General features: G+C 42.5%; 2 protein-coding genes across 7 annotated transcripts in view; both read left to right on the top strand.

The window, feature by feature from the left end:
• The window catches only part of skila (SKI-like proto-oncogene a), a 36,048-nt gene extending 25,481 nt beyond the window's left edge, over positions 1-10,567 (top strand). For all 4 annotated transcript variants that reach the window (XM_039602183.1, XM_039602181.1, XM_039602182.1 and 1 more), the window contains 3 exons: positions 3,462-3,835; positions 4,853-5,083; positions 6,125-10,567. In XM_039602183.1, the coding sequence (XP_039458117.1) occupies positions 3,462-3,835; positions 4,853-5,083; positions 6,125-6,367 (848 nt within the window). In that variant the 3' untranslated portion in view covers positions 6,368-10,567. The remainder of the gene's footprint in view (positions 1-3,461; positions 3,836-4,852; positions 5,084-6,124) is intronic.
• A 716-nt stretch (positions 10,568-11,283) lies between these two features.
• nadkb (NAD kinase b) lies at positions 11,284-25,500 on the top strand. 3 transcript variants are annotated; one of them, XM_039602695.1, is made up of 13 exons: positions 11,284-11,318; positions 12,003-12,095; positions 15,587-15,880; positions 15,987-16,070; positions 16,718-16,847; positions 17,912-18,020; positions 18,991-19,076; positions 19,575-19,677; positions 19,758-19,933; positions 22,456-22,555; positions 22,685-22,842; positions 24,374-24,456; positions 24,551-24,710. In XM_039602695.1, the coding sequence occupies exons 3-13, from the start codon at positions 15,588-15,590 to the stop codon at positions 24,708-24,710; spliced, it is 1,482 nt and encodes a 493-aa protein (XP_039458629.1). In that variant the 5' UTR covers positions 11,284-11,318; positions 12,003-12,095; position 15,587. The 3 variants fall into 3 exon arrangements, with proteins under 3 accessions (XP_039458629.1, XP_039458627.1, XP_039458628.1); XM_039602693.1 differs by lacking the exons at positions 11,284-11,318; positions 12,003-12,095 and adding an exon at positions 13,870-14,151 and having other exon boundaries at positions 24,551-25,500; XM_039602694.1 differs by lacking the exons at positions 11,284-11,318; positions 12,003-12,095 and adding an exon at positions 14,612-14,787.
• The last annotated feature ends 58 nt before the right edge of the window (positions 25,501-25,558 follow it).

The raw sequence follows: 25,558 nt of genomic DNA, 5'->3' as shown, positions 1-25,558 counted from the left end.
CGATAATGGGCCAAAAGGCAGGAAATTGCTTCTAGTGTATCCATTTAATAACAGGCCTTAGATCTCCAGCAGTTAATAAGAGCTGCACATCTGCAGAGACACGGAGTCTAGCTGCAGAACCCAGCGTGAGTGGGCAGGTAGAGGAAGAGCTTCTGTACACAGATCGTCTTTCTTTAATTAACAGTGTCAGACATGAAGATGGAAAGTTACTTGGAGTTTGACTAATTAAAAAGCAAAAAACAAAACAAGACAAAAAACAACATTTACATGGAGTATGTTAATATTCATCTCTCAGAAAGTTGTGTTCCACTATTTTCTAGCTGGAAGTTGTCAAACCAGTGCTCATATAAACGCTTTCCACAAACCCTCAGCACGCACGATGTTTGCTTGTTACAGTAGTTTTCAAACATTTTTGTGTCATCAAAATTGCCCTAAAAAAATGAGCCATATTCACAGCTGTGCAAAATAACCGTTCATATTTTGCACAGTGCCATCTGATACATTAGCAGTTCTATTTTTTTTTTTTTTTTAAGTTGTATTTGCAGATGCATCTGGACTGAGCATGCAGCTGCGTTCCACTAGCATATAACTCACTCACATGTTCAAACAGTCTTTCTGCCACTGCTGGTAATCGGAGTAGGTTACTTTTCTCTTAGAAAGGTGATGTTGGTTTCCGAGCACCATTAGCATTAGCCAGCTTCTTCTCACTCTTGGGCTGGGTGCTATTGACATCCCAAGCCCATCCAGTTGGGGCCATAACATGTAACATAACAACTTTCACCAGCAGTTTTCCTCTTCAGGTGGTATGTCACACTGTGTGGTTTGATCCGTTTTCCCACCTCAGAGTTTTGTTATCCAGCTCACTTGTGTAATAATTCCCACCATCCTGCAACTGCACGAATGGACTCGGTATTCCCTTTCACACAAAGATTTCTAAATGAAAAGAGCTGGTCTCTGTACAGCTAAATGAGTGCAGACAAAGTCCTGACACAATATATTGCAACAATAATCACACGGTCTCAAAGAACACAATTCGAGAACCGCTGCCTCGTTACATATGAAGTGTTACAGTCTTGCATGTGCACATCAGACAGAAACAAGGCTGACACATGCCTGCTAAAAATACATGACTCGTATATATAGCAGGCATGAGCAGTGTGCATACATACAGCATGAGCAGAAGTGACATGCATGTTCATCATGTTCATGCAACACGCTCAGCAAGCCAACACGTGCTGCACTCGACAGTGGCGCACACAAGCATGCGCTGACCTTCACAGAAAGACTCGGGGGGCACCTCGGTGTTGGCGGGGTGGAAACGGCCGTGACCTCCTCGTGTGTGTTTTCATGTGCATGCTTTCATGTTTGTCCCGCATTAATGAGATGTTTGTGTACTGTATATTTTTATATATACGTGTATACAGAGAGAGAGAGAGGATGAATCACAGGAATGCTCTCTGTATGCCATTATTTCACCACGTCTGACTGCCAAGCTGTCGCCCTCCCTCGCTCTTTCATTCCTCTCAGGCATTTTCCTCTTTTTCTTCTCCGACCAGTCCGTCTCTCCTCCCTCTTTCTCTTCCCGGCAGCTGTCTCCACATCCTGCTCTCTGAGCGGGTTCTCCGTTTGCTCCTGCACTTCCTTCTTCTGCCTCTTTCATCTCAAGCCTTCTACCCCTTCATCTTTTTCTTTTTTAAACATTTTCTCCCCTCGTTTAATGCCTTCCTCTCCCTGTTATATCTGTGCCGTTCACTCTTCCTTTTGTGGTTGTCTCTCTCTCTCCTCTGTTTATTTCCTTTTGATCTACCACCAAATGACTCACGCCTGTTATTTGTGCGCTTCAGAGCATGGATCTGGGTGTGTGTGGAGGCACACACATGCACTAGCCAGTTTGAGTCAGTAAATGATTGTCCTCTCCGGGTCCAACATGCTGTGTACAGAGCATCCCGTTTCCTGTCACGCACATGCTGCATGATCATTACCCTCTGTTCTCCTCATGTCTTTGTCACCATTCACCATTTCTCCTTCTTCATCATTATCTTCTTCTTGTTCTTCACCTTCTTCTTCATCATCATTTCTGTCTGTCTGTGAGCTTATGGTTCAAACACACTGCCATACCTAACCTACATCTGTGCACTTGTTTTTTTGTGTGTCACTGTGCCAGCTGGATACATGCTCTATCTTGTATTTTGTGAGTGAATCTGAGACCAGCAGAGCAACACACTGGGGCACTTTCCGCAAGTCTTGCTGGACAAAGAAAACAACTCTATCTATAGTCTGTGCCTTTGTGTTAAGTGTCTTCGTGGCTTATGGGATAGTAAGATTACTGCAGAGAGGCTGGAGAAAGGCTGCTTTTTAAAAAATTCCACCTTAAAAACACAGCTTTGTTTTGTAAGAACTCCACAAATGAACAACCTTGACCTCAGTGGATAAATGATGTGCAAACGAATTTGGAAGTACAGCAAGTCTTTGTTTCTTTCACCAAGCCTGAGGGAGATTCAAAAAAATGAATTTCTAACTCCACAGAATCAAAAATGTAAGTTAGAGAATCGTTAAGCACTGGTGCTGTGGAAATTCTGAAACTCACACATCACATTTGAAAACACATTAAGCGTCACTGTTTAGCTTTATAGCTTCTTGATGCTTTTTGTTTTTTAATTCATACTGATGACTTTACCACTTAATAGCACATTTTCCTCCAAGGTCTATTTCTTATTAGCCTACATAGTGGCTAAAGAGACATTGGGCACTAAACATCCATAGATGCCCAACACCTGATTCTTTTTTTCCCATGTCTCTCCAGCTCTCACATACATACCAATTTTAGTTATTATGAAACAAGTTATACTTCAAATTACATTTTCATGTCATAGTTTTCTCACAGGAAGCTGTCAGAGAGGTGCTTAAATAACTCTAACCTCTTTATTAGCCAGTCACCCACATTAAAACCAGGTCAGCTGGAACTGAACTAGAGCTGAAACTAGTCCTCTCCTTCTCTTTTAAGCGATTGGAATCAAATTAAATTACGATACTGCCAGAGATTACCTCCCTACCCACTGTTTCCCATGATGCTCCTCCTCACAGGCCGCAGCGAGGGAACAAGCCAGGGTTTGAACAGTGGAGGAGCCCACGCAGAGCAGTGCGGCTCCCACACATGGCCCTTTATTCCTCTCTATTCTGCATGCGTCTGAGGGCAAACACACAGAAAATTTGTGGGCGAGTGTTTGGTTCGTCGGCTGTTGCCGAGCCATACTTGTGCGCTATGTGAGTGCGCCGGTGCTGAGGAAGAAGTGCAGGCGTTTATGAGGTTGTGCGAGGGTGTTACTAAGCGTGGGTGGCAGTGTGCATTAGCACGGCTCGCACTTCCTGTCTTTCACCCACCATACTTCTTCTTCTTCTTCTTTTTCTTCTTCTTTTTTTTAACTTCTTCCTTCATCTTCTTCATCTCCCTCCTTCCTCAGATCTTCACGCGTCGCCTGCTGTTGCTGCTGGCGCCGGGGAGGCCAAATCCCAATGTGCTGCTGCTGACTCGGCCACCGAGAGGGAATGCCAAACCCAGGCAGTTTCCATGGAGATGAGCAGCCCAGGCTACAAGAAAGCCACCCACATCACCGCCCACACCCCTCCTCCTCCCCGTCCTCCTCCTGCGTCGCTGTTGTCATCGGTAACGGACGTAGCGGCTAAGGACTTGAGCTCTGCCACGAGCGGCGCTGTGGCAGCGGTGGGGGGGTTGGAGGATGACAAAGACAGGATTGTTGTGGAGATCATGCAGATGTACAGCAGGCAGCAGGAGAAGCTCAACTCCACCCTGCACAAGCAGCTGCAGCTGGAAATGGTGAGTCGGTGGTCGGAAAGATAAACGAGGCCGAGATCAGCGAGGCGATAACTGTTTCCGCCTATTAGAAGTGTCCTTGATGTGGATGTGGAGGTGATCTTCACCTTCCACCAACCCCCTCGATTACTCCCTCCCATTACGTGGAACGTGTCGGTATCAGATTGTTCCACTAGTTTTTAACACAAGTCAGCAGAACAGTTCATATAAATCAGTGTTTCACTCGTTTAGCGTATTATTAAACCACTGGATTTCATTTCAGTTTGGATGCATGGAAACGGAGTTGACCTAGATTATGGTGACATTTGTATCTACAGTTGAATTATGTTCTCCACTAATGGGATTTGGAGAAAATTGCATTTGTAATCTAAAATGAGGTGCCACCATTAGAGAGTATCGGTGACAAAATGAAATAAAATGTAAGCAAACTGAAGCAAACGGCCTCCTTGTGGAGCTTCTGTAATGTGGCGGTACACTGCAAAAACTCAAAATCTTACCAAGAGTATATGTCTTATTTCTAGTCAAAATTATCTCATTACACTTAAAATAAGACAGAATCAGCTAAAGGGCTAACTTGTTGGCTCACTTGTTTCATTGGCAGATTTTTTCACTTATTTCAAGCTAAAATATCTTGTATTAAGTAAAAAAATCTGCCAATGAAACAAGTGAAAATTGTCTAGTTTTTTTTCTAGTTTTAAGATTTACTGTCTTGAAACAAGTTCCTTTAGCTTACTGAAATGTTGCCCTTTAGCTGATTCTGTCTTATTTTAAGTGTAATGAGATAAGTTTGACTAGAAATAAGACAAATACTCTTGGTAAGATTTTGAGTTTTTGCAGTGTAGAGCAGGTAGTAGTCGGAAGGTTGCTGGCTGCTCTAGCCTGCATGTTAAAGTATCCTTGCAAGTTCCTGGACCCCCAAATTTCATCAGAGTGTGAATATTAGAAAGACTATATATAAGAATCGGTCCATTTACCATTTGCAGGAGTCACTGAAATGTGACTTTTTCTTTGTGCTTCCAGGAGCTGGAGACTTTGCGTGGTGGCGAAGCGGCGAGGCTACGGGAGCTGAGTGCCGAGCAGCATGAGCTGCGCAGCGAGCTGGAGGCGGTGCACAGCGAGCAGGCACGGCAGCTCAGCCAGGCCCGCCAGGAGCAGCTGGAGCTAGAAACCCGTCTGGAGCAGCTCCGACAGCAGGCCTGCGCCTGTGAGCCAGGGGCACAGCGCCAGCAAGAGGCCCACTACACAGCACAGGTACGGGCTTACAGGGGAACACATGCATGCACAGACTTTTGCATCAGAGTGAATCTCCGTGACATAAAGTGTGTTCACTGGCTTGCATCACTTAACATATGGCGTTTTTATCTTAAAGACATTAAAATTGCAAAGCTCCAGTGGGACTCAAACAAAGCACACTTTAGCACAGCACTCTGCATATTAATATTAAAGTTGAGCTCGCTAAGCATTTACAATTAGTTCTCTTTTCATTTTCATCGGCATGGATGTACAAACATTTATCTTTGGATCTGTAATTACTAGAGTCATGAGTAAATCAGGTTTTTAGGTAAAACTATTTGGAGCTGCTCTTATTAAACGTACCAGTCAAATAGAAAGAATTTACTGTGATTCTGTGTGAGTCTCTGTGCGGAGCACATACTCAGACGCCTGTTTGGGTTTCAGTAGACCTAATCTTAATCTCTGTTACATCGGCCTGAGCTCTTCCCCCTCCTGCCTCTGGCATCAAGCTGTCCCTCTGTTAAGAGAACGGGTGTGCGTATTTCTGTGTGGCTCTGAGAGTTCAACATGGGGTTTTTTTGTTGTTGTTTTTTTAAGGTTTGGTGCACATTCCTTTGTTTACTGCTAAAAGGAAAAAAAATACAATAAATGGTTACTTTGACTGATGGTTGAAGAGCTCTCAAAACACACCAGTAGTTATTCTGTCTGCACCACTTTGCAGTGTGTGTTGTAAAAGCCTCTGAGCCAGCTATGTGTCTAAATGCAGGGTCTCTGTTGGTTTGTTTTTGATGGTTAACACCTGCCTGATTATGGGGATTTTACTGCTTTTTGGCCTGTTGCCGGAACAAGCCACAGCAATTTGATGATGTCATCTTGGGCTTTAGTTAATTATTTGTTGGGAACATTTCTTTAAATATTTACGACCAAAGTAGTCTGCAGAGGAATGAACAGTTGCGGGCCTGCTAAGAAAAATCTGAAATGAAGACTGTTGACAGATTACTATTAGATGTGGAAATGTGTAAGACTAATGTGGCCTCTTGTCTCCGTGTCTCCTTTCAGTTGTCCGACCTGCGTCAGAGGCTGGAGCGGGCGGAGGCCGACCGACATGAGCTGCAGGAGGAGCTGCGCATGGAGCGGGAGGCGCGTGAGAAGCTGGAGCGCACGATCGCCCAGCTGAAGCAGCAGATGGCCCAGTCTGGCACGATGGGAGGCAGCCCCTCTCCTCCTCCTACTCCCTCCACCGGACCCCCTAACGCCCACTCCCCACCCTGCTCAGAGGCCCCAGCGGCTGGCCAAAAGTAACTGCCGCCCCTCCGGGCGCCTCCCCTCATTCCTTTCCTCATCACCCGCCAAGTGTACAGACACAAACAGATCAGCCCAAAGCTGAAAGGAGCGTCACATCTCCTCAGGCTGATTTGAAGTTGTGCATTACGCTCCCCTTTTGTTTAGTGTAGGACTGACTTTTGTTTTTGTAATTCAATGATCACTTAAAAAAGGAAAAAAAAAAGTGTTTTTTTTTTTTTGTTTGTTTTTTTTAATTTTCACTTTCCTCTCTTTAAACAGTATTTAAAGGTTTTTGGGCATGTATGTTGGGTTTAATTTATAGTTTTTACTGAACAAATAGCTGCTTCACAGACTGGAGACTGGTCCACTGAAGACCAACTCAATCTTTCACTATAACCCACCCCGACCCTCCCTGTTCTCCAATCCATATTCTCCGACCCTACCTTCCTGCTTACTGGTTTCTGGAGCTAATAATAACTTTGAGATTTCGGATACAGATTCGCTGCTCCTTGTGGACGTCACATCACGCTACTACCTGGCACAGCGGCCAGTGCTCCTGGACACATGGCGCCACCTGACCCATGCCCCTACTCTGTCTTTCTGTATGTAAAGCCCAAGTACCAGCGACCGCAGGAAACTGCACGGACATTTTATTACATTGTGTAACATGCGAAAACATTGAGTCTTTATGGGGGACAAAGACCTTTACTGTACAAAAAAAAGAAAAAAAAAAAAAAAATGGACCTCATGAAAATATGCCAATAGTGATGCTGAACTTGAAATGAGTGTTTTGGGGGTTTGGGGTGTGATCTCTATAAGGTAGCTAGCTAGGGAGTAGTGTTTCCTGCACTACAGCTGCTCCTAGCGACAGACTGGTTTTCTCCTCTCTCTGCTGGGCCACCTGGGCTCTCCTGTTGTAGACCAAACAGTCTGCTAGATGAACCGCCAGCTGCCCCGCATCTCCTCTGAAGAGCCCACACCTTCCATCATTGTCCTCTGCTCGGAAACTCCTTAACACTGTGTATTATTATGTTTTTATTTTTTCACCTCTAGCCTGTCTATCTTCAGGCTAGACAGGAAACACTGCTGTTTTCAGCCTCGGCTTGAAGAAGCTCACTAACAGTGTTGTGCACTCTTTGCGGGCCCCACCCCCCCTTCAGATCCCTCTGGGAAAGGAATGCGTCTGGACACGGGGGCTGTGCCGAGCTGAAAGAAGAAAGGCAGAGCCCTCACGTGTGGGAGCCGCGCCGTGTTACTATAGTTCATGCAACATCCTTACGTGCCTGCACACACTCGACCGCGTCGGTGCAGTGCAGGCATTCAGGCAGAACAATGGCCCCGGAGTTCCCAGCAGATGATCAAAGCTGTAGTCTGCCCCTCTGCTTTCAGGCTTCTTTATTGTTAGCAGACAGTTGTATCCCCACCCTGCTTGCATGTGAGAAGTGGGTCGCAGGTGAATGCAGTTAGTCCAGGGTGGTTTGGGTCCTGCTTTCCGTTATTCTGCCTGACTGAACAAACAGGACCGGGCAGGCAGGGAGAGAGAGCGGGAAGGATTGAGGGCCCAGAGGACTGGCGCACTCCCCCCCCCACCTCCCACCTCCCACCTCACCCCTGCGGCAGGCTGGGTGGCCCGTTTGCCGGCGGTACCGAGGGAGGCTTTTTTTCTTCTTCTTTTTTGTGTGCCGTCAGAATCGGGGGCAGCTGCTGTTGTCTGAGGCCCTCTGTCCACCCCTGAGCTAGACTGTACAGGATCTCCCAGCCAGCGCCTCCCTCTCTGCCCCCTCTCCCACAGTCACTCACTCACACAGCCCGTCCATCCGCCTCCTGCGCCAGATCAGCTGGGGGTGTGTGGCGTTTTTTTTGTTTTTGCTTTGTTTTTTTTTTTTGTCAGAGCCCAGGAGAGCTTACAGACATCCAGCCAGAGGAAGAGAGAACTTTTGTGTCAGTTGCCAGGCAAAGGCGCTTTTTATTGCCACTAAGAAGATCCCGGTTAAGCGCGCGAGCTTGTGTGCGTGTGTGTGCGTGTGTGTGCGTGTGTGTGCGTGTGCGTGTGTGTGTGTGGGGGGGGGGGGTGGTTTGCCTCGATTAAACCCTGAGCTTTTTTTTTTTCTTTCTTAATGCATCTGCCATTAATGCAAATTGATAGACATTCCACTGTGCTCCATCCTGTTTTCTCACACAGCTTCCCTTTACGATGACAGAGCTGAAGAAGCGGGCAGTTGTGGTTTGTTGACAGTCAGAAAAGCAGGTGCAGGTGCACAAACCAGTAAAAATCAACCCCCATGCCACAAATGTACACTCTACTGTTGTTCCATTTAAACCTTTATTGAAATTATGAAAGAAAATATTTAACGTATTAACTAAAAGATTTATATTCACTTTGTAAATACAGTAGTCATTAATATATTAACTGTTCTTATAAATAAATAATCTTAAAAGGTTATAATATTTGGATCAGAACCGAGGCTTCAGTCAGCCCCAATGTTTGTTTCTTTTTCTTTTTTGCTTTCTTCATGAAAACTAATGTGAGAACTTGACTTTGTGTGGATGTGGGGGAGTGGAACGCGTGGTTTACTGAGATGCGATGCAGGACAACGGCAAAAAATAGGAAAATATTGCTTTGTTACACACTCCCCCTCCCTTCTTTATGAACTGATGGAAATACTTTTTTGTGGATTTCATCATAATGGACTGTTTACTGTGTAATGTAAGCTTTTTTCCTCCCTTCCTTCTCCTCTGAGCAAAATTGAAAATGCTTTTTGGATAAAATGAAAACTTTTCTTTTCTTTGCATGGTTTACTGCCCCTTTACTTTTTGTATCTGTGGGCCACTATCAGTCTGTTTAATGTACAAAAAAAGAACAAAAAAAAAAGAGAAAAAGATTTCCCTGCACATAACACACAGACTATTGAGATGGCTCATATGCATGGATATTGAACGTGTGCAAGTTTTATATCACGAGTGGATCAGCGGCTAGCTGAATATAAAGTCAGAGTCAGATCATGAAGAGTGTAACCTGTAGCCTAATTTGTTTGGAAAGTGTATGTGTGTGTCTGGGCAGGCCTCCAATGTCTGACTGAAGCACAGCAGCTTTGAAAAGGGAAACGGGAGAAACTTGCTCATGTAGCTCTGGATGTGCGATTGTGTCCTGATTTAAGATCATATATTATCCTCGTCATTTCTCACTTAGAATATAATCAGTATTAGTTTTTATTCACTTAATTACCTCTTCAGCTGAAAAATATATCAATATATATATATATATTAATAAATATATATAAATATATATATTAATTCAACACACGAGCAGATATCTAAGGGAAGTCTGTACTTTCTGAGTAGTTTGCATTTTATACACATGGGGGCGCTGTTTAGCTTTTTAAAACTACATCACAATGATTTTTAAAAAACAAAGACTAAATAATAACGAGCGTGCTGGGCCTTTTTGCATTTTGCTGTGTTATGAGAACTTGGATCTAGTTTGTACAGAGTTTTTACAGGTGTGAACTTTGCCCAACTGACTTAAAAAAAAAAAAAAAAAAAAGTGGCGGGAGCTGTGTTTTATTTACCACATGAACAGATTTGAATGCAAGATTTGCATAACCATTCGCCTATGTGACGAGAACTTGTAAATGGCTACAAGTTGACCTTTGAAGTGTTTGAAGGTGGTTTGATTTGTAGTTGGGCGTGTGATTTCTTTGTTTTCTCTTTTCTTTTCTTCAGGCAGTAATTAGTCTTTTAAGTAGAGCTGATCACACTGATGGCCGGTCACTAAAAAGAATACCCTGATTTCGTTGATACACATCCTGTTATAAATGGAAAAAAGACAAACCTTTTTTTCCCCCTTGATGCTGTTCTGAAACATAAAACACAGTGTCTGTGTATGACCATTGCATACTATGTTGCCAATACTACAGTGTGATGAGACTTTTGTTCTTGCATGAATTGAGACACTGTTCTCCTACCTCATGTTGTGATATATATATAAAAAAGATGTTTTTTAAGCAGAAGACACTGCATCTCTGTTTATCATCATAGATATTTACTAGAAAGATTACATACCTGTAAATGCTTTTAGCTAATACCTCAGTTGTATCTAGTGTTTGTTTGTTTTTTTTTCTGTTTTTGCCCTTTCCTGATTTCAGATCTTGTAAATAAAACCCTGTATAGACAATGAACTTGGATCAAATTCAAGTAAAGTTCTGTAGTGTCAAAATCCGTCATGTCTTTTTTCTAGACTGCCTTTAAGTATAGAGCTCACCAACATTTACGGTCCTGTACATCCTTACACATAACAGTAAGGTGCTGATAATCAGATCACGTCCATCACTTGATTAACTGATCAGCAGTAACTCTGAGCTCTTCTGTAAAAGCAGGTCAGTGTGTTAGCTCAGTGCCAAGGAAAAAAGACATTGTTGCTGCTGTGGAAGGGTTATAAGGCCAGACAAGTCCATCATTCATATGTGGACATCTCAGCAAATTCACCCCAAGGTCAGATTGTGCAATGTTCAGAGAAACTGCAAATCACCCAAGAGCTATATGTTAGACTCTACAGGCCTCATTTCACATGTTAAATATTAAAGTTCATGACAGTATATTTAGAAAAGGACTGAAAAAGTATGGCTTGTTAGAAAGGGCTGCCTGGAGAAAGCCTCTTCTGTCTAAAAAGAACATGGCAGCATGGCTTCATCTGAACAAATTTCATTTGGGCAGATGAGACCAAAGTGGAGATGCTTGCCAAAACCTAAACACAGCACATCAGCACAAACCCCTCATACCAACTGTCAAGCACGGTGGTGGAGGAGTGATGAGTACACCTTGTTTTACAGCCACAGTCATTGAGTCGACCATGAAATCCTCTGTATTCTAAAGTCAAATGTGAGGTCATCTGTCTGACAGCTAAAGCTCGGGTCAAACTGGGACAGGACAACGAAACAGCGACAAATCTACAGCAGAACTGCTGAAAAATGTAAGTGGTCCAGTCAAAGTCTAGACCTCAATCTGATTGAAATGTTGTGGAGAGATCTTAACGGAGCTGTGCATAAATGACTGCCTGTGATTCTTAATGAAGTGAAGCAACTTTGTAAAGAGGAGTGGGCCAGAATTCTTCCACTATGATGTGACAGACTGATAGAGTCATACAGAAAACAGTTATTTCCAGTTATCAGTGCTAAAATAAACCTGTCGCCGCTTTAGAACACCAGGAGTGACATACGTGTCCAGCAGCTATTTTTGGACCTCAACCCTGCTGAAAAATGTGCAGCTTGTCTAAATTATTTCTACACTACTACATCTTAAAGATGATCTTAAAGAATGTTTACCTTTTTATAATTGTTGGTGTTGTACCTGCATAGTGTCAACAATGGTTTTGAGTTCAAACTGGTGCTATATAAAAGTCAGGGAGTTACCAAAATCATCAAGATCTGTCCTCTGGAGATCTGGGATATGATAATCAATTCAGCTGAGCTATTGTGATCAAAGTTTTAAGCCAACAGATAGTACCTCTCTTTAGTTTGTTACAGGGAAATCCACATTATTCTAATAAATAAAATGTTTTCTTTTACTTCTTATAATGTAGGTTCTCTAGTAAAATGCTTTGTGCAGTCATGTTTTGTCCTCGGCAGCCAGGCTAAAATTAAATCTCCAACCACAGAAGCTGTCAGGAGGAACTGCAGCCAAGGCAAGGCTGGGCAGACGCAATCAGAAGGCTGTTGAGGAAACGCAGCCAGACCCCGTTCAGATCCAGGTATGAGGGTATTCCCGCGGGTAGCAGGAGGGGGACAGCCAGAAAAACCAGGGAGGGGGTCCAAGTGTTGAGAAATATACACAGAGCTTGGTTAACAAAATTCCTCCTGGACTGAGTGTAAATTTATTCTGTAGTTTGGAGTTTCAATGGATGATAATTCACAGATATCTGTATGTAGCAGCTAATCGCAAGAGGATGGCGAGCACGCAGTGCAGCACAGAGTCAGGACAAGCAGCATGGCAATATGCAGGACCTGAGAGGTGTGAAAAACTCAGCACCTGTGCATGTGGTGGTGGGAAGATGGAAAGAACAGCCTACCAGCAGGTGGACGCCAGTAGGCTAACTAATAAATAGATTAATCATTTTGGCTTGAAGGTGGAAGCTTGCAACCTCTGAGTCATGATGTAAAAATGAGCCAGCCATGAGTGCAGTGGGCCACTGCAGTGCTCTGTATGCTACTCTGAGGATTTGTACCAACAAACAAACACCTCGTCATCATTGGGTGATGATGAGGTGTCTAGACAGAACATAGAGTGAAAGATAACTTAACACAGATGGAGCAGGGAGTGTACACAGTGATAGGGCAAGAGAGGGAAAAGTGACTTAAAGGTTTTGTGGGGATGAAAGAATTTAATAAATTCTATGGGAGGTTTGAAGGATCACACTTCAACGCATCTGAATTAGGGAACGGCTTAACCCTGACCAGCAAGTGATTGCAGCACTCAAAGTTTTAGAAAGATCAATATTAGAAAAGCAGCCAGACCTGATGGATTAACTGTTAGGGTGGAGGGAAGAAGTGTGTTCCCAGAGCCTGGAAGCCATCATCAATAGTTCCTGCTTCAAAAACGTCACAACCACGGGTTTCAAATGATTATTATGAGAGAATGGTGTTCTCAATGACATGCAAGAAAAAACTGGACCCACAAGAAGGAAGAGTACATAGTGCATGTAATACACTATCATCTGAACCAAAACAAAAACATATGTATGTGCTCTGTTAATGGACTTTCCATCTGCATTTCACAATGCAAAGGTGGTCACAGAAAAAGGTGAACAGCACAGCCATCATAAGGGTTGAGTCCTTTTTCAATGATAGATCATAGAGTGATAAATAAGATAAGTATCGCCCACCATTACCACCGACACTGGAGCCCCACAGGGGAACGTTAAATCTTTAGTTTTATTTACTCATACTAATGAATGCTGGCCTGGCTCATCTGATGACACAGAGATTGTTGGTTTGTTAGTTGGTGTAAACACCAAGAAAACTAAATAAGTTATTTTTGCGTGAGCGGGAAGACACTTCAACAGATACCCAAGAAAAATTCCCGTGAGAGCCAACAGAAGGTAGCTGTGGATGAAATGTGAGGCAAACTCACACTTATCCCACGTGGGATCACAGACTGGTTTCTTAAACCTGTGATGATCACTGTATTTAAATGTCTTCCATAGTCTCCACTGGAGCACGTGGGGATTTGGTGGAAGAGGAAATTCACATCATGGATGTGAAGTCATCAGATCTGCAGGAGCTGTGTGATGCTGTCATGTCGACATGGACCAAAATCTGTAATGAATATTTTGAGACGTCGAAGACTTCAGGCAGCTCTGAACGAAAAAAGGGGATCCAACCTTGTACTATCAAAATGTAGCTAATAAAGTAGTGTATTTTTAGTGTGCATTATGAAGGTGTAGTACTGTCTTTGACCAGCAGAGGCAGGCGTGGCGCTATGCCTTCAGCACGCGCAGAGAGCAGGGATTGTAGCGCTGTCTGACAAACGGTGACGTCACGTCCCCGGTCACGCGCCGTTCTGTAACGTGCTAGTTTGTACTCTTTGACTGCAGCGCTTCCGTTTTTAAAATACACCCTCGGTACCGTTTAAATATTCCCGAGCCGTGGTGAATTAGTAACGGCATGAGCGCGTTCGCGTGTTCTTGACACACTAAGGCTTCACTTTGTTCAGTTTCACTGCCGGTCGGACCCGTTAGCCGGTTAGCCATTGCTAGGTAACGGTAGCTGTCAACAGATCAACGGCTCCAAAGCCGTTAGTCACGGCAGGTACTGAGGTGTTTGTGTGTCTGTGTGTGTGTCTATGTGTGTGTATGCTAGTTTAATTTCTACGAGCGCAGTGTGTTATAAACGGACGGTTATCTCAACCGAACTGGGCCCAAGGCCACTGCTGGAAAATAAGGGCGAAACAGAAAGTTGTACAGCTATGTTTGGAGTACTTTTCTTGTCGTATATATCACACGTTAGGATGGAGAAGTTCATATGAGTGAAATGAACAGTCACTATCTTTCTCATTAACCTGCAGTTGAGCAGAGACGATTTATCAGTCAAGTAAAAATGTTTTATTTGTGATTTGTTAAGATCATTTAGAGGTTTCAACCTCTCAAGTTGAAGGATTAGCTGCTCACTAAATACATACATATACTGGTTTACTTTATCAGGCACATTTAAAAACACATTGTGGGACTCTTGAGTTTTTATAATTTATCATTATTATTATTATTTTGCCTTTAAATGTCTGTCTGGTATAGGCGATGCTGTATAGGATAGAGGATGGCACTAACAAAAAGACAGGAGGCAGAGCTGAAGGTGTGAGGATTTTCATTGGGAGTGACCAGGATGGACAGGATTAAAAAAGAGTACATCAGAGGGACGGCTTAGGTTAAGTGGTTTAGAGACAAAGAGGTGAGGCTGAGATGGTTTGGACATGTGCAGAAGAGTGATAGTGGATATACTGGCCAAATGATGTTGAATGTGGAGTTGAACAGAGGAAGACCTCAGAGATGATTCTGAGGACAGAAGGAAGACATACAAAGGGCTGATGTGACAGAGGAGGATGCTAGGGACTGGGTGAGATGGAGGCTGATTATCTGCTGTGGTGACCTCTAAAGGGAGCAGCTGAAAGAAAAAGTAGTGTGGTATAGGCAAAGCTTCCTGTGGTCTATTCAACATGTCAGAATCCTGGGACATGAAATCTTAAGTATTTCAGTAATGAGTAATAAGTGCCTCAAATCAATGAGTGCCTACCACCTGAGTGCCTCAGTCAAATTTTTTTTGTATATAAACCTTTAATAGATTTAACAAAGCTGTGCATAATTTTACCTTCATGCTATGAAAAGCTTAAGAATTACAATTGAAGTGCACAGGGATTGGGTAGACAATTACTATATTGGAAAAGTATTTAAACTTAGAGGAGATCATGACTAGAAGATGAGCATGTATTGAAATGTTGGTAGAAATTAGACATTTCTAATGATATAATATGAGGACTCAAAAATGCCAGAAAAAATAATGTAATTTAAAATGTGCTCCAAGATCCTGTGACTTGGAAGATTTTCATAGCATGAGGGTAAAACTTTGAATGGCTTATTGTACCAAAACCAGTCACCTGATTCCTGTGTTGTCAGATGTGAACTTTACACAAGTTTGACTGATTTTATAAGAAATCATCCAAACCCAGTATTTATGTGTTACTTGATTGCAGGATGGAAAATTCAGAGACCAGTCCTCCATCGAGGCCCCTGGCAGTGCCGGACAGAGCCATGTTGCGACCCTCCGCCCCGCTCGGTCAAATGTCAGAGTCACCCAGGGCCTCTAAGCACAGGGAGCACTCGTCCAAGTCACCAAGGAAACGACGGGATGGGAAGAGGTCACAGCGACGGGGGGGCGATCGTGAACAGCTGCTGTGGGAGATCGAGCGCCGGAGGTTGCCAGGCCAACACGAGCACTTGGAGCCCTGCAGTTCAGCAAGCGACGCAGCGGAAAGTTCTCCTAAGAGGTTTGCACTGCAGGTTGCCAGCTGGTCCTTCGTGCCACTGGCACAGCTCTGCTGCTTGGGACTTGAGGTGATGTTCTCGTGACTCCACTGTCTTTCCTTCTCACAGAAGAGCCCACTTTCTACATGGACCGTATCCAGCCACTCACTTCGGACCCAAAGCCTGCATTCTTCCCAACCCAACTTCAGTCATGTAAGCATGAGGGTGCTGAATGAGTCGGACTTTGTGTTTGTTAGGACATTGACACAGTGAGTTTGTGTAATTGAATGAGATAAGATAAATTTAGAAGGCTGTGATTGGATATTACCTGAGATGGGAAGGCTTACAAAGTGGGCTACAGATAGTGATCGTCACCTGATCGTAAAGAGTTTCTTTGGCCTTGATTTGTGAACACGCATACAGACAGATTTACCTGCACAATGCCTGTTATCCGCCACACAAGGAAGAAGGGAGATAAAAGGTAAAGGGACGAGGAAAAGAGCATTTTATATATTCTTGTGTTTGGAATTTGACCCCAACCTGTACAGACATGACCTCAAGGTGTCATCACGGTTAATGAATGACTCGGCTCCTAGAGAATATTGAATCATGTTTTTTTAATTGAGAAGACATGGTATCAGTCGGATTTACTTCATTTGATGTCTGTCAGGATCAAAAGCAGACTGACCTAAACTATCAGTACAATGTGGTAAGGTTACATTAAAGTCATTTAAATATATTTTATGTGATCATTTCTTATTTTTTGTGTGTGTTTTATAACCTGTCCCGGAGAGACAGCGTTTGTAGTTTTAGGTGTTTGTTTATTCACTCGTGTCTCTATCTCTGTGTCCGTGTCCCAGGCACATCCAAGACCCGGCCAGTCAGAGGCTCACCTGGAACAAACCTCCAGTGAATGTGCTCGTCATCAGGAAAATCAGAGATGAGAGCCTGGCTGAACCTTTCAAAGAGCTCTGCAGGTTTCTAGTAGAGGTACAGGACCCAGCGTTTATAGTGTCGTACAGTCGATAATGTACTGCACTCCCATTTTCCACAACAATAAAACTACTGACACTGATTATGTTATTACCGTGTCTGCTGTTAAGAGTATGTTAGTCAGGCAGTGATCAGACAGTTCATGTGTCAGCGAGATAAAAGCTTCGATGCTAGGTTGCTGGGTTAGAGCATCCCCAAAATGACAGGTGTTTTGTGGCAGTTTGAGTTAAAGGTCTGCAGGTGACCCGGTGGACAAAGGACAAAGGCACCCAAAGCTTACTGATGTTTGTGGTCAGGGAAAGCTTGCCAGCATGGTCCAGCCCTACATAAGAACTGCTAAAGAACAAATTAATACTGACGGATCACACAGAGCAGCACAGACTGCTCTGAGTGCCCACGCTGACCATCAGCTGGACCGTGAAGCAATGAAAGAAGGTGGCCTGGTCTGATTAAATTATCTTTTATATCCAGTGGACACTACCATGTGTCTGTGTTTTACCAAGACAACAGACTGTGTTTGTTTGTTTTTCTTTCAGAGAAGACAGACTTTTTTTTAACAACAAGTATCTCCAAAATTGGGCAACATACATAAATTAATAACAAAAAATAGGCCAGAACGAAAGTAGAGTTTGGGCTGAGCCGTCTCTTTAAAAGTGATTTCACTTCAGTTTTGTCTGTTGATGGGTTGTAAACTTCACCCATGTACCTATTGAGAAACATGGCAAAGAGCCGAGTGTACACTGACACACTTGTAGACCTTAAGAGCAACAAATAATCATAAAGAAGAATGCAGGAAAGACTCCAGACATGTAAGTTATAGTCTGGTTTCAAGCAGTTACAACACCTTGTGACCAGATGTTTTTTTTTTTTAAAAAACAAGCTGTACTTTGTGAAACCAGACGGTCGGTGTTGGACAGTGAATCCACATATTTGCATTCCATACAGATGCTATCACTAAGCTAGCTACATGTGTTTGGCACATGTTTAACGTTATTTTGAAAGGCTTACACTTAAGAGATGTCTGTGTGTGTTTTGGCTGTTGTTGTGCATTTTTGTGTTAGGAGAAGCAGATGATGGTGTATGTGGAGCGTAGGGTTGCAGATGACGCCACGCTGTCGAAGGACGAGGCGTTCGGCTCCATCCGTAATCAGCTCTGCACCTTCAGAGAGGGTGAGACCCAAAGCATCACAAAAATTGACCATTAGAAGACCAGATATTTGTGTTTAGTAAAAGGTGCAATCTTTTGATGTTTACTGAATTATTCTTCAGTAAAAGTGTAAAAATGCCAAAGATGAAGTGTTAAATTACTGATTATAAATATAAATATTTCATTATTTCCTGTGTTTCTGTTTAAAAAAAAAAAAAAAAAAGGGTACCGGAGATGTGTTAAAAAAACAAAAAACACATATAACAATGTGTTATTTCTATTGCATTTCTTCTTCTTTTTATAGTATAACTAAATGATCTTTATTTATAAAGTCATCCTTCCAACCAAGATAAAGAGCACAATATGTCTTTGCTAAATTTTCTTTCCTGATCTGTTTTTTCTTGGGTTTATTAAATTATTGTTTCCATTAACTACATTAGCTACAGTCAAAGTAGTGTTATCAGTGTTGGGTTTTTCTGTTTATATGTGCTTTGCATCTTTTCGGGGCGATCATGGCTCAAGAGTTGGCAGTTCGTCTTGTAATCTGAAGGTTGCCGGTTCGAGCCCAGTCTCCAACAGTCTCGGTCGTTGTGTCCTTGGGCAAGACACTTCACCCGTTGCCTACTGGTGGGGGTCAGGGGGCCCGGTGGCGCCAGTACCTCACTACATATGGTGGCTGTTTCCTTGTCATTCATGTTATTGGATGCTCCCATGCAGCATTTTTTAATGTTTTTCTATAAAAAACACTTAAACTGCCATTAATGAAATATTCTGACAATCTGTGTTGTGACTGTTATAAAGTAGTGCAAAAAGTGAAACTTTTTTTTTTAAACATTTATATTCATAGAACAAAATGTTCTAAGGGATCCTGAGTATTGAGTGAATATGATGAAAGATGTTGGCAGTGTCTGATGAGGGGGAAATCTTTTAATGGCTCATGCTTGAAGTAACATTGTTGTATTTTTTTTAAGCACTTACTTTGTGTGATGTCAGGTTACGATGATATATCCGACTGCATCGATCTCATCATCTGTCTGGGTGGCGACGGGACTTTGCTTTACGCCTCTTCGCTCTTCCAGGTATCGTGATTTTTTTTATTTTTATTTTTTAAATGTCAGAAAACCTTATTGACGTTAGCCAAGACCTTTGTAGCAGTGACACAAAAGAAAAAAAAAAGCGAGTTTTACATTTTCCACTGTTTCTATTTTAATGTAGAGTTTTTAACCCTGGTGAGTAATTTATGACTGTTGCTCCTTCATGTTACAGACTCAGAATAGCAAAATGAATCACATCAAAGACACACTGTTTTAGAAGTTGCCGTGTGTGTAATATTATAACAGATGTTCATTTTGCATTGTAATTGCATTATAACCATAACAAATCCTTCAGATTCCTTCTCTTCTGAATGAATGTTTGTTTAAAATATAAAAAGAAATGCTTGGACTTGAATATTTAATTACAGTTTTCCTGTTGATGAGCTTTTCAAAGTATAGGTTGGATCATTTCTATTGTTCTGAGTTGGTTTTAATTAAGGAGAAGATCTTTTTACATGATGGCGTGCCTTCTCTTTTCCGCAGGGAAGTGTCCCTCCAGTCATGGCATTCCACCTTGGCTCTCTGGGCTTTCTGACGCCGTTCAAGTTTGAATCATACAAGACTGAAGTAGCCAAAGTGTTTGAAGGTAAACTGCAGCTCTTACTGGATAATAATAGTTTCATTGGAAACTTTTTATCTGATGGGCAATTTTTGGGGGACTTTCAGGCAACGCAGCAATCACTCTGCGCAGTCGTCTGAAAGTGAAGGTGGTGAAGGACATGCTTCAGAGAACAGGAGAGCAGCCGTACAGCGGAGGGCCACAGCAACAGCCGGAGCACAATGGACTCCTTCCTCATGGACACACCAACACCGATGCTGGCAAGGTCACCCTGCAGCTACAGGTTTGTTAAAATGGTCAGTGAGAATATCAGCTGCTGGACTGTTTATGCCCCAAAAATAAGCTTGTTGGCTTTTGTGTTCTTGTTTAGAAGCTGAGGTGGATTGTACGCCATTCTGATGATCAGATCATGAGATTAATGGTTGGACAATTCTCAAGATGAACATAAATGTAGATTACAGGCTGGAACTTTTTCATGATTTGGAAGAACAATTTTAGGAATTTAGTAAATGGATAGAATGAGATTTTCTGTTCTTATGAAGCACTCAGTTCCTACACTACAGGTCACATTTACCCATTTACAGTCAGCCCTTCTGGGGTTTCAGGTGTGAAGAAAGTAAGGGTTACAAACCTTCATTGAACGACCTAACAGTTTGATGTCAAAGAGTGTGAAAAAAGAGTGTCAGGGCAGGAGAGAAGCATCTGTTAATTAGCTGATTGCTTCATTGCGTCCCTTAGCTGTTTGTGTACTTTGGAGACAGACGCGCGGAGTTTTCAGTTTACTTTTTCACAGTCATGGCTCCTTTGAATTTATCAGGGTGTCTGTGAGTCTAAAAATGTCTTAAATATACAATTACCAGTAAAAGGCCCTTAAATGTATTTCCAGTATGCTGTTTACACACTTTTATCACTCAGTGTGACTACATCTTTAATGCTGCGCTTGATAGTTTGACTAACCTTTTCAGGCAGGTTTTACCTGTATAAAAGGCTGATAAAATACTTTATCTAACTGAACACACACTTAAAAGAAATCTTAAAACACAAAAACCACCTAAGGTTTTTGTGGGAAACCCTGAAGATGATGATGATGGGGTTACCAGCCAATCAGCCTGCAGAAAAACAACAGTATGTTGAAGGATTTCAAAATTAGAACTTTTGAAAATGTGAGACTATGTATGAAAATGAATGCAATTCTTAAACAGTACTTTTGTTAAACCTTTTAAGTTAAAGCTGAAAGTCTACATTCCAGTCACAACCTGATTATTTGATTTAAAATCTCAAATAATCAAAATTTAAAGTCTCTAAAAGCCTTAGATTTAACTTTTGTACCTGAGATCATTCAGATGCCAAGAGAAGCACCACGACCATGTTGCTGTTTCCCTGTGGGTCTCTAAAATGCAGTCCTTTTTAAATCTATCATATGATTAATCTCTCTGATGTCCTTTAGATTCAGCAGCTGGGACCTCTTAGTTCCCAGTTAGGTTCCTCTGGTTCCTTAGTTCCTGTAAATATTTGGGCTCATGGGACTGCAGTTTGGCCTCCTTGTTAATTCCCGATCACGCTCCTGCACGCCATTAAGATGATGGAACCTGACTGTGTGTGTGTGTGTGTGTCTAGGGCTCAGTGAGGGATCATCAGCTTGGTTGCCATGGCAACAGTCATAATAAACCTGCTCGGGAGAGAAATTCGGATGTTATGAATGTTTGTTGAGCCAGTTTCCAAGGATACTGTGGCGTCAACAGTGGAGTCAGTGCTGAATGGATATTTAATGATTCCTGACGCTCTCGGTTTGACACACTGTGTAACTAACAAACACGACATGCACACACACACACACACACACACACAGCCTCTCTCTCTGAGCACAGCCCTCTCCTTAGTCCTCTCACCCCCCTGGAGTTTTTAGGCTCATCGATAAAAGACAGTGACGGATTGTTCTAAACCCTGAGCTTCAGTTTGACCTCACATTACATCATGTCTGCTTGCGCCCAGCAGGATGTTTGCGTTGTACTCAGCTGACGTCAGTATATCTGCCAGACATCACAGCATGGCGCTGCAGCAGGCTGTGAGACTCACTGAAGTGTGGAACATGATTTGTTTGCAGTCAGTCTGCTTGTACTTTCTCTCTGTAATGCACTAGTTTATTGTTTTATTGAGTACACTGAGCAGATTTAATGCTGTCTTCAGGGAACACATGGATATGTTATTCTGTGTTTTACTGTTCGATGGGTGTGGAGTTTCTGTACAATTCACATGACAACCAGTTTGTTTATTAGACCTTCATCTCCAACCAGAGGTTTCCTTTTCAGTAGATTTGCTTGTTTGAGTGTTTGGTGGAAAAATCAACCAGATATTTTGCCGAAATTTTAGTGCCAACTTAAAAGGACAAACTGATTTAATTTTGTTGTAAATAGCACCACCATGTGGATATTAACAGCATAACACACTGGCAAGTTCATACAATCTTTTCTGCTGTCTTATGGAGTCCATACAGTTTTGTTGATCTGTAAAATCACAACCATTCCTACAGTTTTATTTTTTAACTGTGTTTTAGTGATCCTGAGCTAAAGACATTTATTTGCTTTTTCATTTTACACATTTATAGATAACTGCTCATATTAAGTATCTGTCATTTGGCCAAAAGATGGCACTATGGTTTCATATTTTGGGTCTTCAGTATTCAGAGAGAGGATTTATATCCTTTCTAAGAACATGGCAGAGTCCCCTAGGCCTTCTGATCTTATCTATGGTGTGTGTGTGTGTGTGTGTGTGTGTGTGTGTGTGTGTGTGTTTACACATGTGTAGGTGTTGAATGAGGTGGTGGTGGATCGAGGACCCTCCTCCTACCTGTCCAACGTGGACTTGTACCTTGACGGACGACTCATCACCTCAGTGCAGGGAGACGGTGGGTCTGTGCTTCTTCCAGAGCACTGATTCTGTTTCTACTAGAGCTGAAACAAAGTGTTTGTGTACAAATAAAATCAAAGTCGAAGGCAAATGTGTTAAACTGCCTCCATCTCTCTCTGTTCTCCAGGTTTGATCGTGTCCACACCTACAGGCAGCACGGCGTACGCGGCTGCAGCAGGAGCCTCTATGATCCATCCCAATGTCCCCGCCATCATGGTCACTCCCATCTGCCCCCACTCGCTCTCTTTCAGGCCCATCGTGGTTCCTGCTGGGGTGGAGCTCATGGTAAGAAGGAGGTTGGGAACATCTTTATTGTGTTTTGTATATATTAAATGTTCTCTCAGTGCTGACTGTGCTCGGAAGGAAAAAAACAAATCACATTTAAATGTTGCCAAACAACAATTATGAATCTAACATAATCTATAGAAATCCATATTGCTAGAAATCCAGCATCTTTTTTTCCCCCCACACAACAGTGTGCTTTCACACCACACTAATAGCCCAAACTCACTCACTGTGTTCACCTTGAGCCAAAATAACGCAAATAGAGCCATCAACACGATCTGCCCACACAGTATAAATGATGCAGCTGCCATGAGATCATCCACTGGTTAGTGAAGTCCCGTTTTGAAGCCTCTATTTTAGTGTTTTCACCATTGCTACCTTGGCTTAAAATAAACAAAACCTCTGCATCTGACTGTGCAGCTGTTCGCACATAAGCTAATGACAAGTCAGTCACAAGTCACTAGCCAATGAGCGTACTACAGATAATCCTCCTCTCTGAAACATGGTATCACCAAGATTTACAAAATAGACCTTTGGGCAAGATGATGAACCCCAAGTTGCTCTCTGATCCGACCAGAGAGTGAGTGTGTGAATCTTAGATGGAAAAAAAGTGCTTCTATGAATGGGGGAATGAGGCATGGTTTATAAAACAAGTACAGTAGAAAAGAGCTATAAAAGAACCAGTCCATGTACCATTTAGTGCCCGCCCCCCAACCCAGCTCAGACTGTGTCTTATGGGCACAACAAATGTGCGTGTCTAACCTTACTGCACAAGAAGATCTGTTCCAAACGTGTACCACCATTCTACACAACTTAATTAGTTCTGATTGGATTTCGTCTCAACAGAGTATCTTCAGCTCATTCATGAAAGTGTCGGTACATTTCATCATTGCTTTTGTCCTCGTGCATTAGTTTTTATTTAGCTATTGTTTTTACCAGAAAAAAAGGCCATTGATGAAAACTGTGATGAAATGTATTGGTCAGTGACATTAACACTGGTCTGGAGGCAGAAAAATTTGGCACCTGCAGACCTCTTAACACGGGTCTGGAGGCATGCAAGTCTTTGGACTGTTAGAGAAAACCCACAATCCTCCGGGTACCAGGTCAGGCGGTTCGAACAAGGAAGCTTCTTGCGGTGAGGCTGGTGGTCTGTCCATCACTTTATTACAGGCTTAAATATCTTAATTAAATGTTCACCCCACCGTTGTGGAATAACTCCAGTAACCCTCTTACTTATACCAGCTCTAACAAGGGTTTGAATGAGAAATATTGGATATATTTCATAAAATTGTTCCTGTCAGCCGCTCTGAATTATAGTCACTTTGTTTTATCTGGTAACAACAGCAGTTTTTGCATTGGTGCTTTGGTTCATGGCCAGATGCTCACAAAATGAGTGACGTGCCCTTTGTTCTCATCGGTAAGTTTGTCAGTGCTGGTTAGAAAATGATTTAAAAGTAAAATGGAGCTGCTCGCTGGCTGATGTTGTTTTAACTCTAATACTGACAGTCTGTCCTCGCCTTCCCTGAAACAGATCACGTTGTCCCCTGATGCCAGGAACACTGCCTGGGTGTCGTTTGATGGCAGGAAGAGGCAGGAGATCCAGCACGGAGACTGGTAAGCACAAGTGTCAACATCTGTAACAGATTCACTACAAATACTTTTTTCCTCAGTTTTAAGATGATTCTTCCATCTGTTCTTCTACCCACAGTATTAAGATCACGACCTCCTGTTATCCGGTGCCGTCGATCTGTTGTCACGACCTGGTGTATGACTGGTTTGAAAGTCTGGCTCAGTGTTTGCACTGGAACGTACGCAAGAGGCAGGCCCGACTCGCAGACACCTCTGACTCATCAGACACAGAAAACTGACTGGTATGTTTGGGGTTCAAAGACACTCAGCTGAAGCTCTCCGCAGCAGCCCGGAGAGAACGAAGGGATCAGGTTTGTTCAGAGACTAACTGAGGAATCATCTGCAACCAAATCGGCGTCAAATCAGCGGTGCACAGTGATCATTTACACCCCGAGTCATCAACGCATTACAGTCCAGTGAATACACACTGTAGTTTATGTGTAGCTTCCAGAAAGAAAGCATGTTTTATCTTACCCGGGAATGGAAAAAAAAAAAAAAGATCTTAACAATTGCATGATGATGACCACCCAAAGCTCCCCATGAGTACTAAACAATCATCAATGATAAGTGTAAGAGTGCTAGATATTAGCGACATAAACATAGAGATGCACTGAAAGCTGAAATGAAGCAAGCATACTCTTTGTACTCAACCTTTAAATGTAAATTTGTAAATACAAGAATCTAGGATTAATTTATTTAATGCCATATTTATGTAATATCTGAATATTTTCAGGACAGGACTTTGAAGCAAGTTTAAGAAAACAGTCGACTTGAAATGAAATTTCTATCACGGAGTAAGCCAAAGACGACTGTATGTGATTGTTTTCTACTTTATGAACGTCTTGTGGAGTTCACGGCCTACTTTCTGTTCTCACCATAACACACTTCATGTTTCAGCTGCCTTACAAACTTCTCAGCCTGAGTTATAATGTAAGTCAGATTGCTGTGTCGCACTCGTTATCGACAGACTGAAATGATTGAAAGATGTAGCAGGAGCCAAACTTAAAAATAAAGAAAAAACAAACTTTTTTTCTTCTTTCATCTTTGTGTGAACCCAAACTCTCCCTTCATCAAATCAGTTTTTTTT

Source organism: Oreochromis aureus, linkage group 18 (assembly GCF_013358895.1).
Source record: "Oreochromis aureus strain Israel breed Guangdong linkage group 18, ZZ_aureus, whole genome shotgun sequence".
In the NCBI taxonomy this organism is placed as follows: domain Eukaryota; kingdom Metazoa; phylum Chordata; class Actinopteri; order Cichliformes; family Cichlidae; genus Oreochromis; species Oreochromis aureus.
This window is presented reverse-complemented; position numbering and strand designations above follow the sequence as displayed.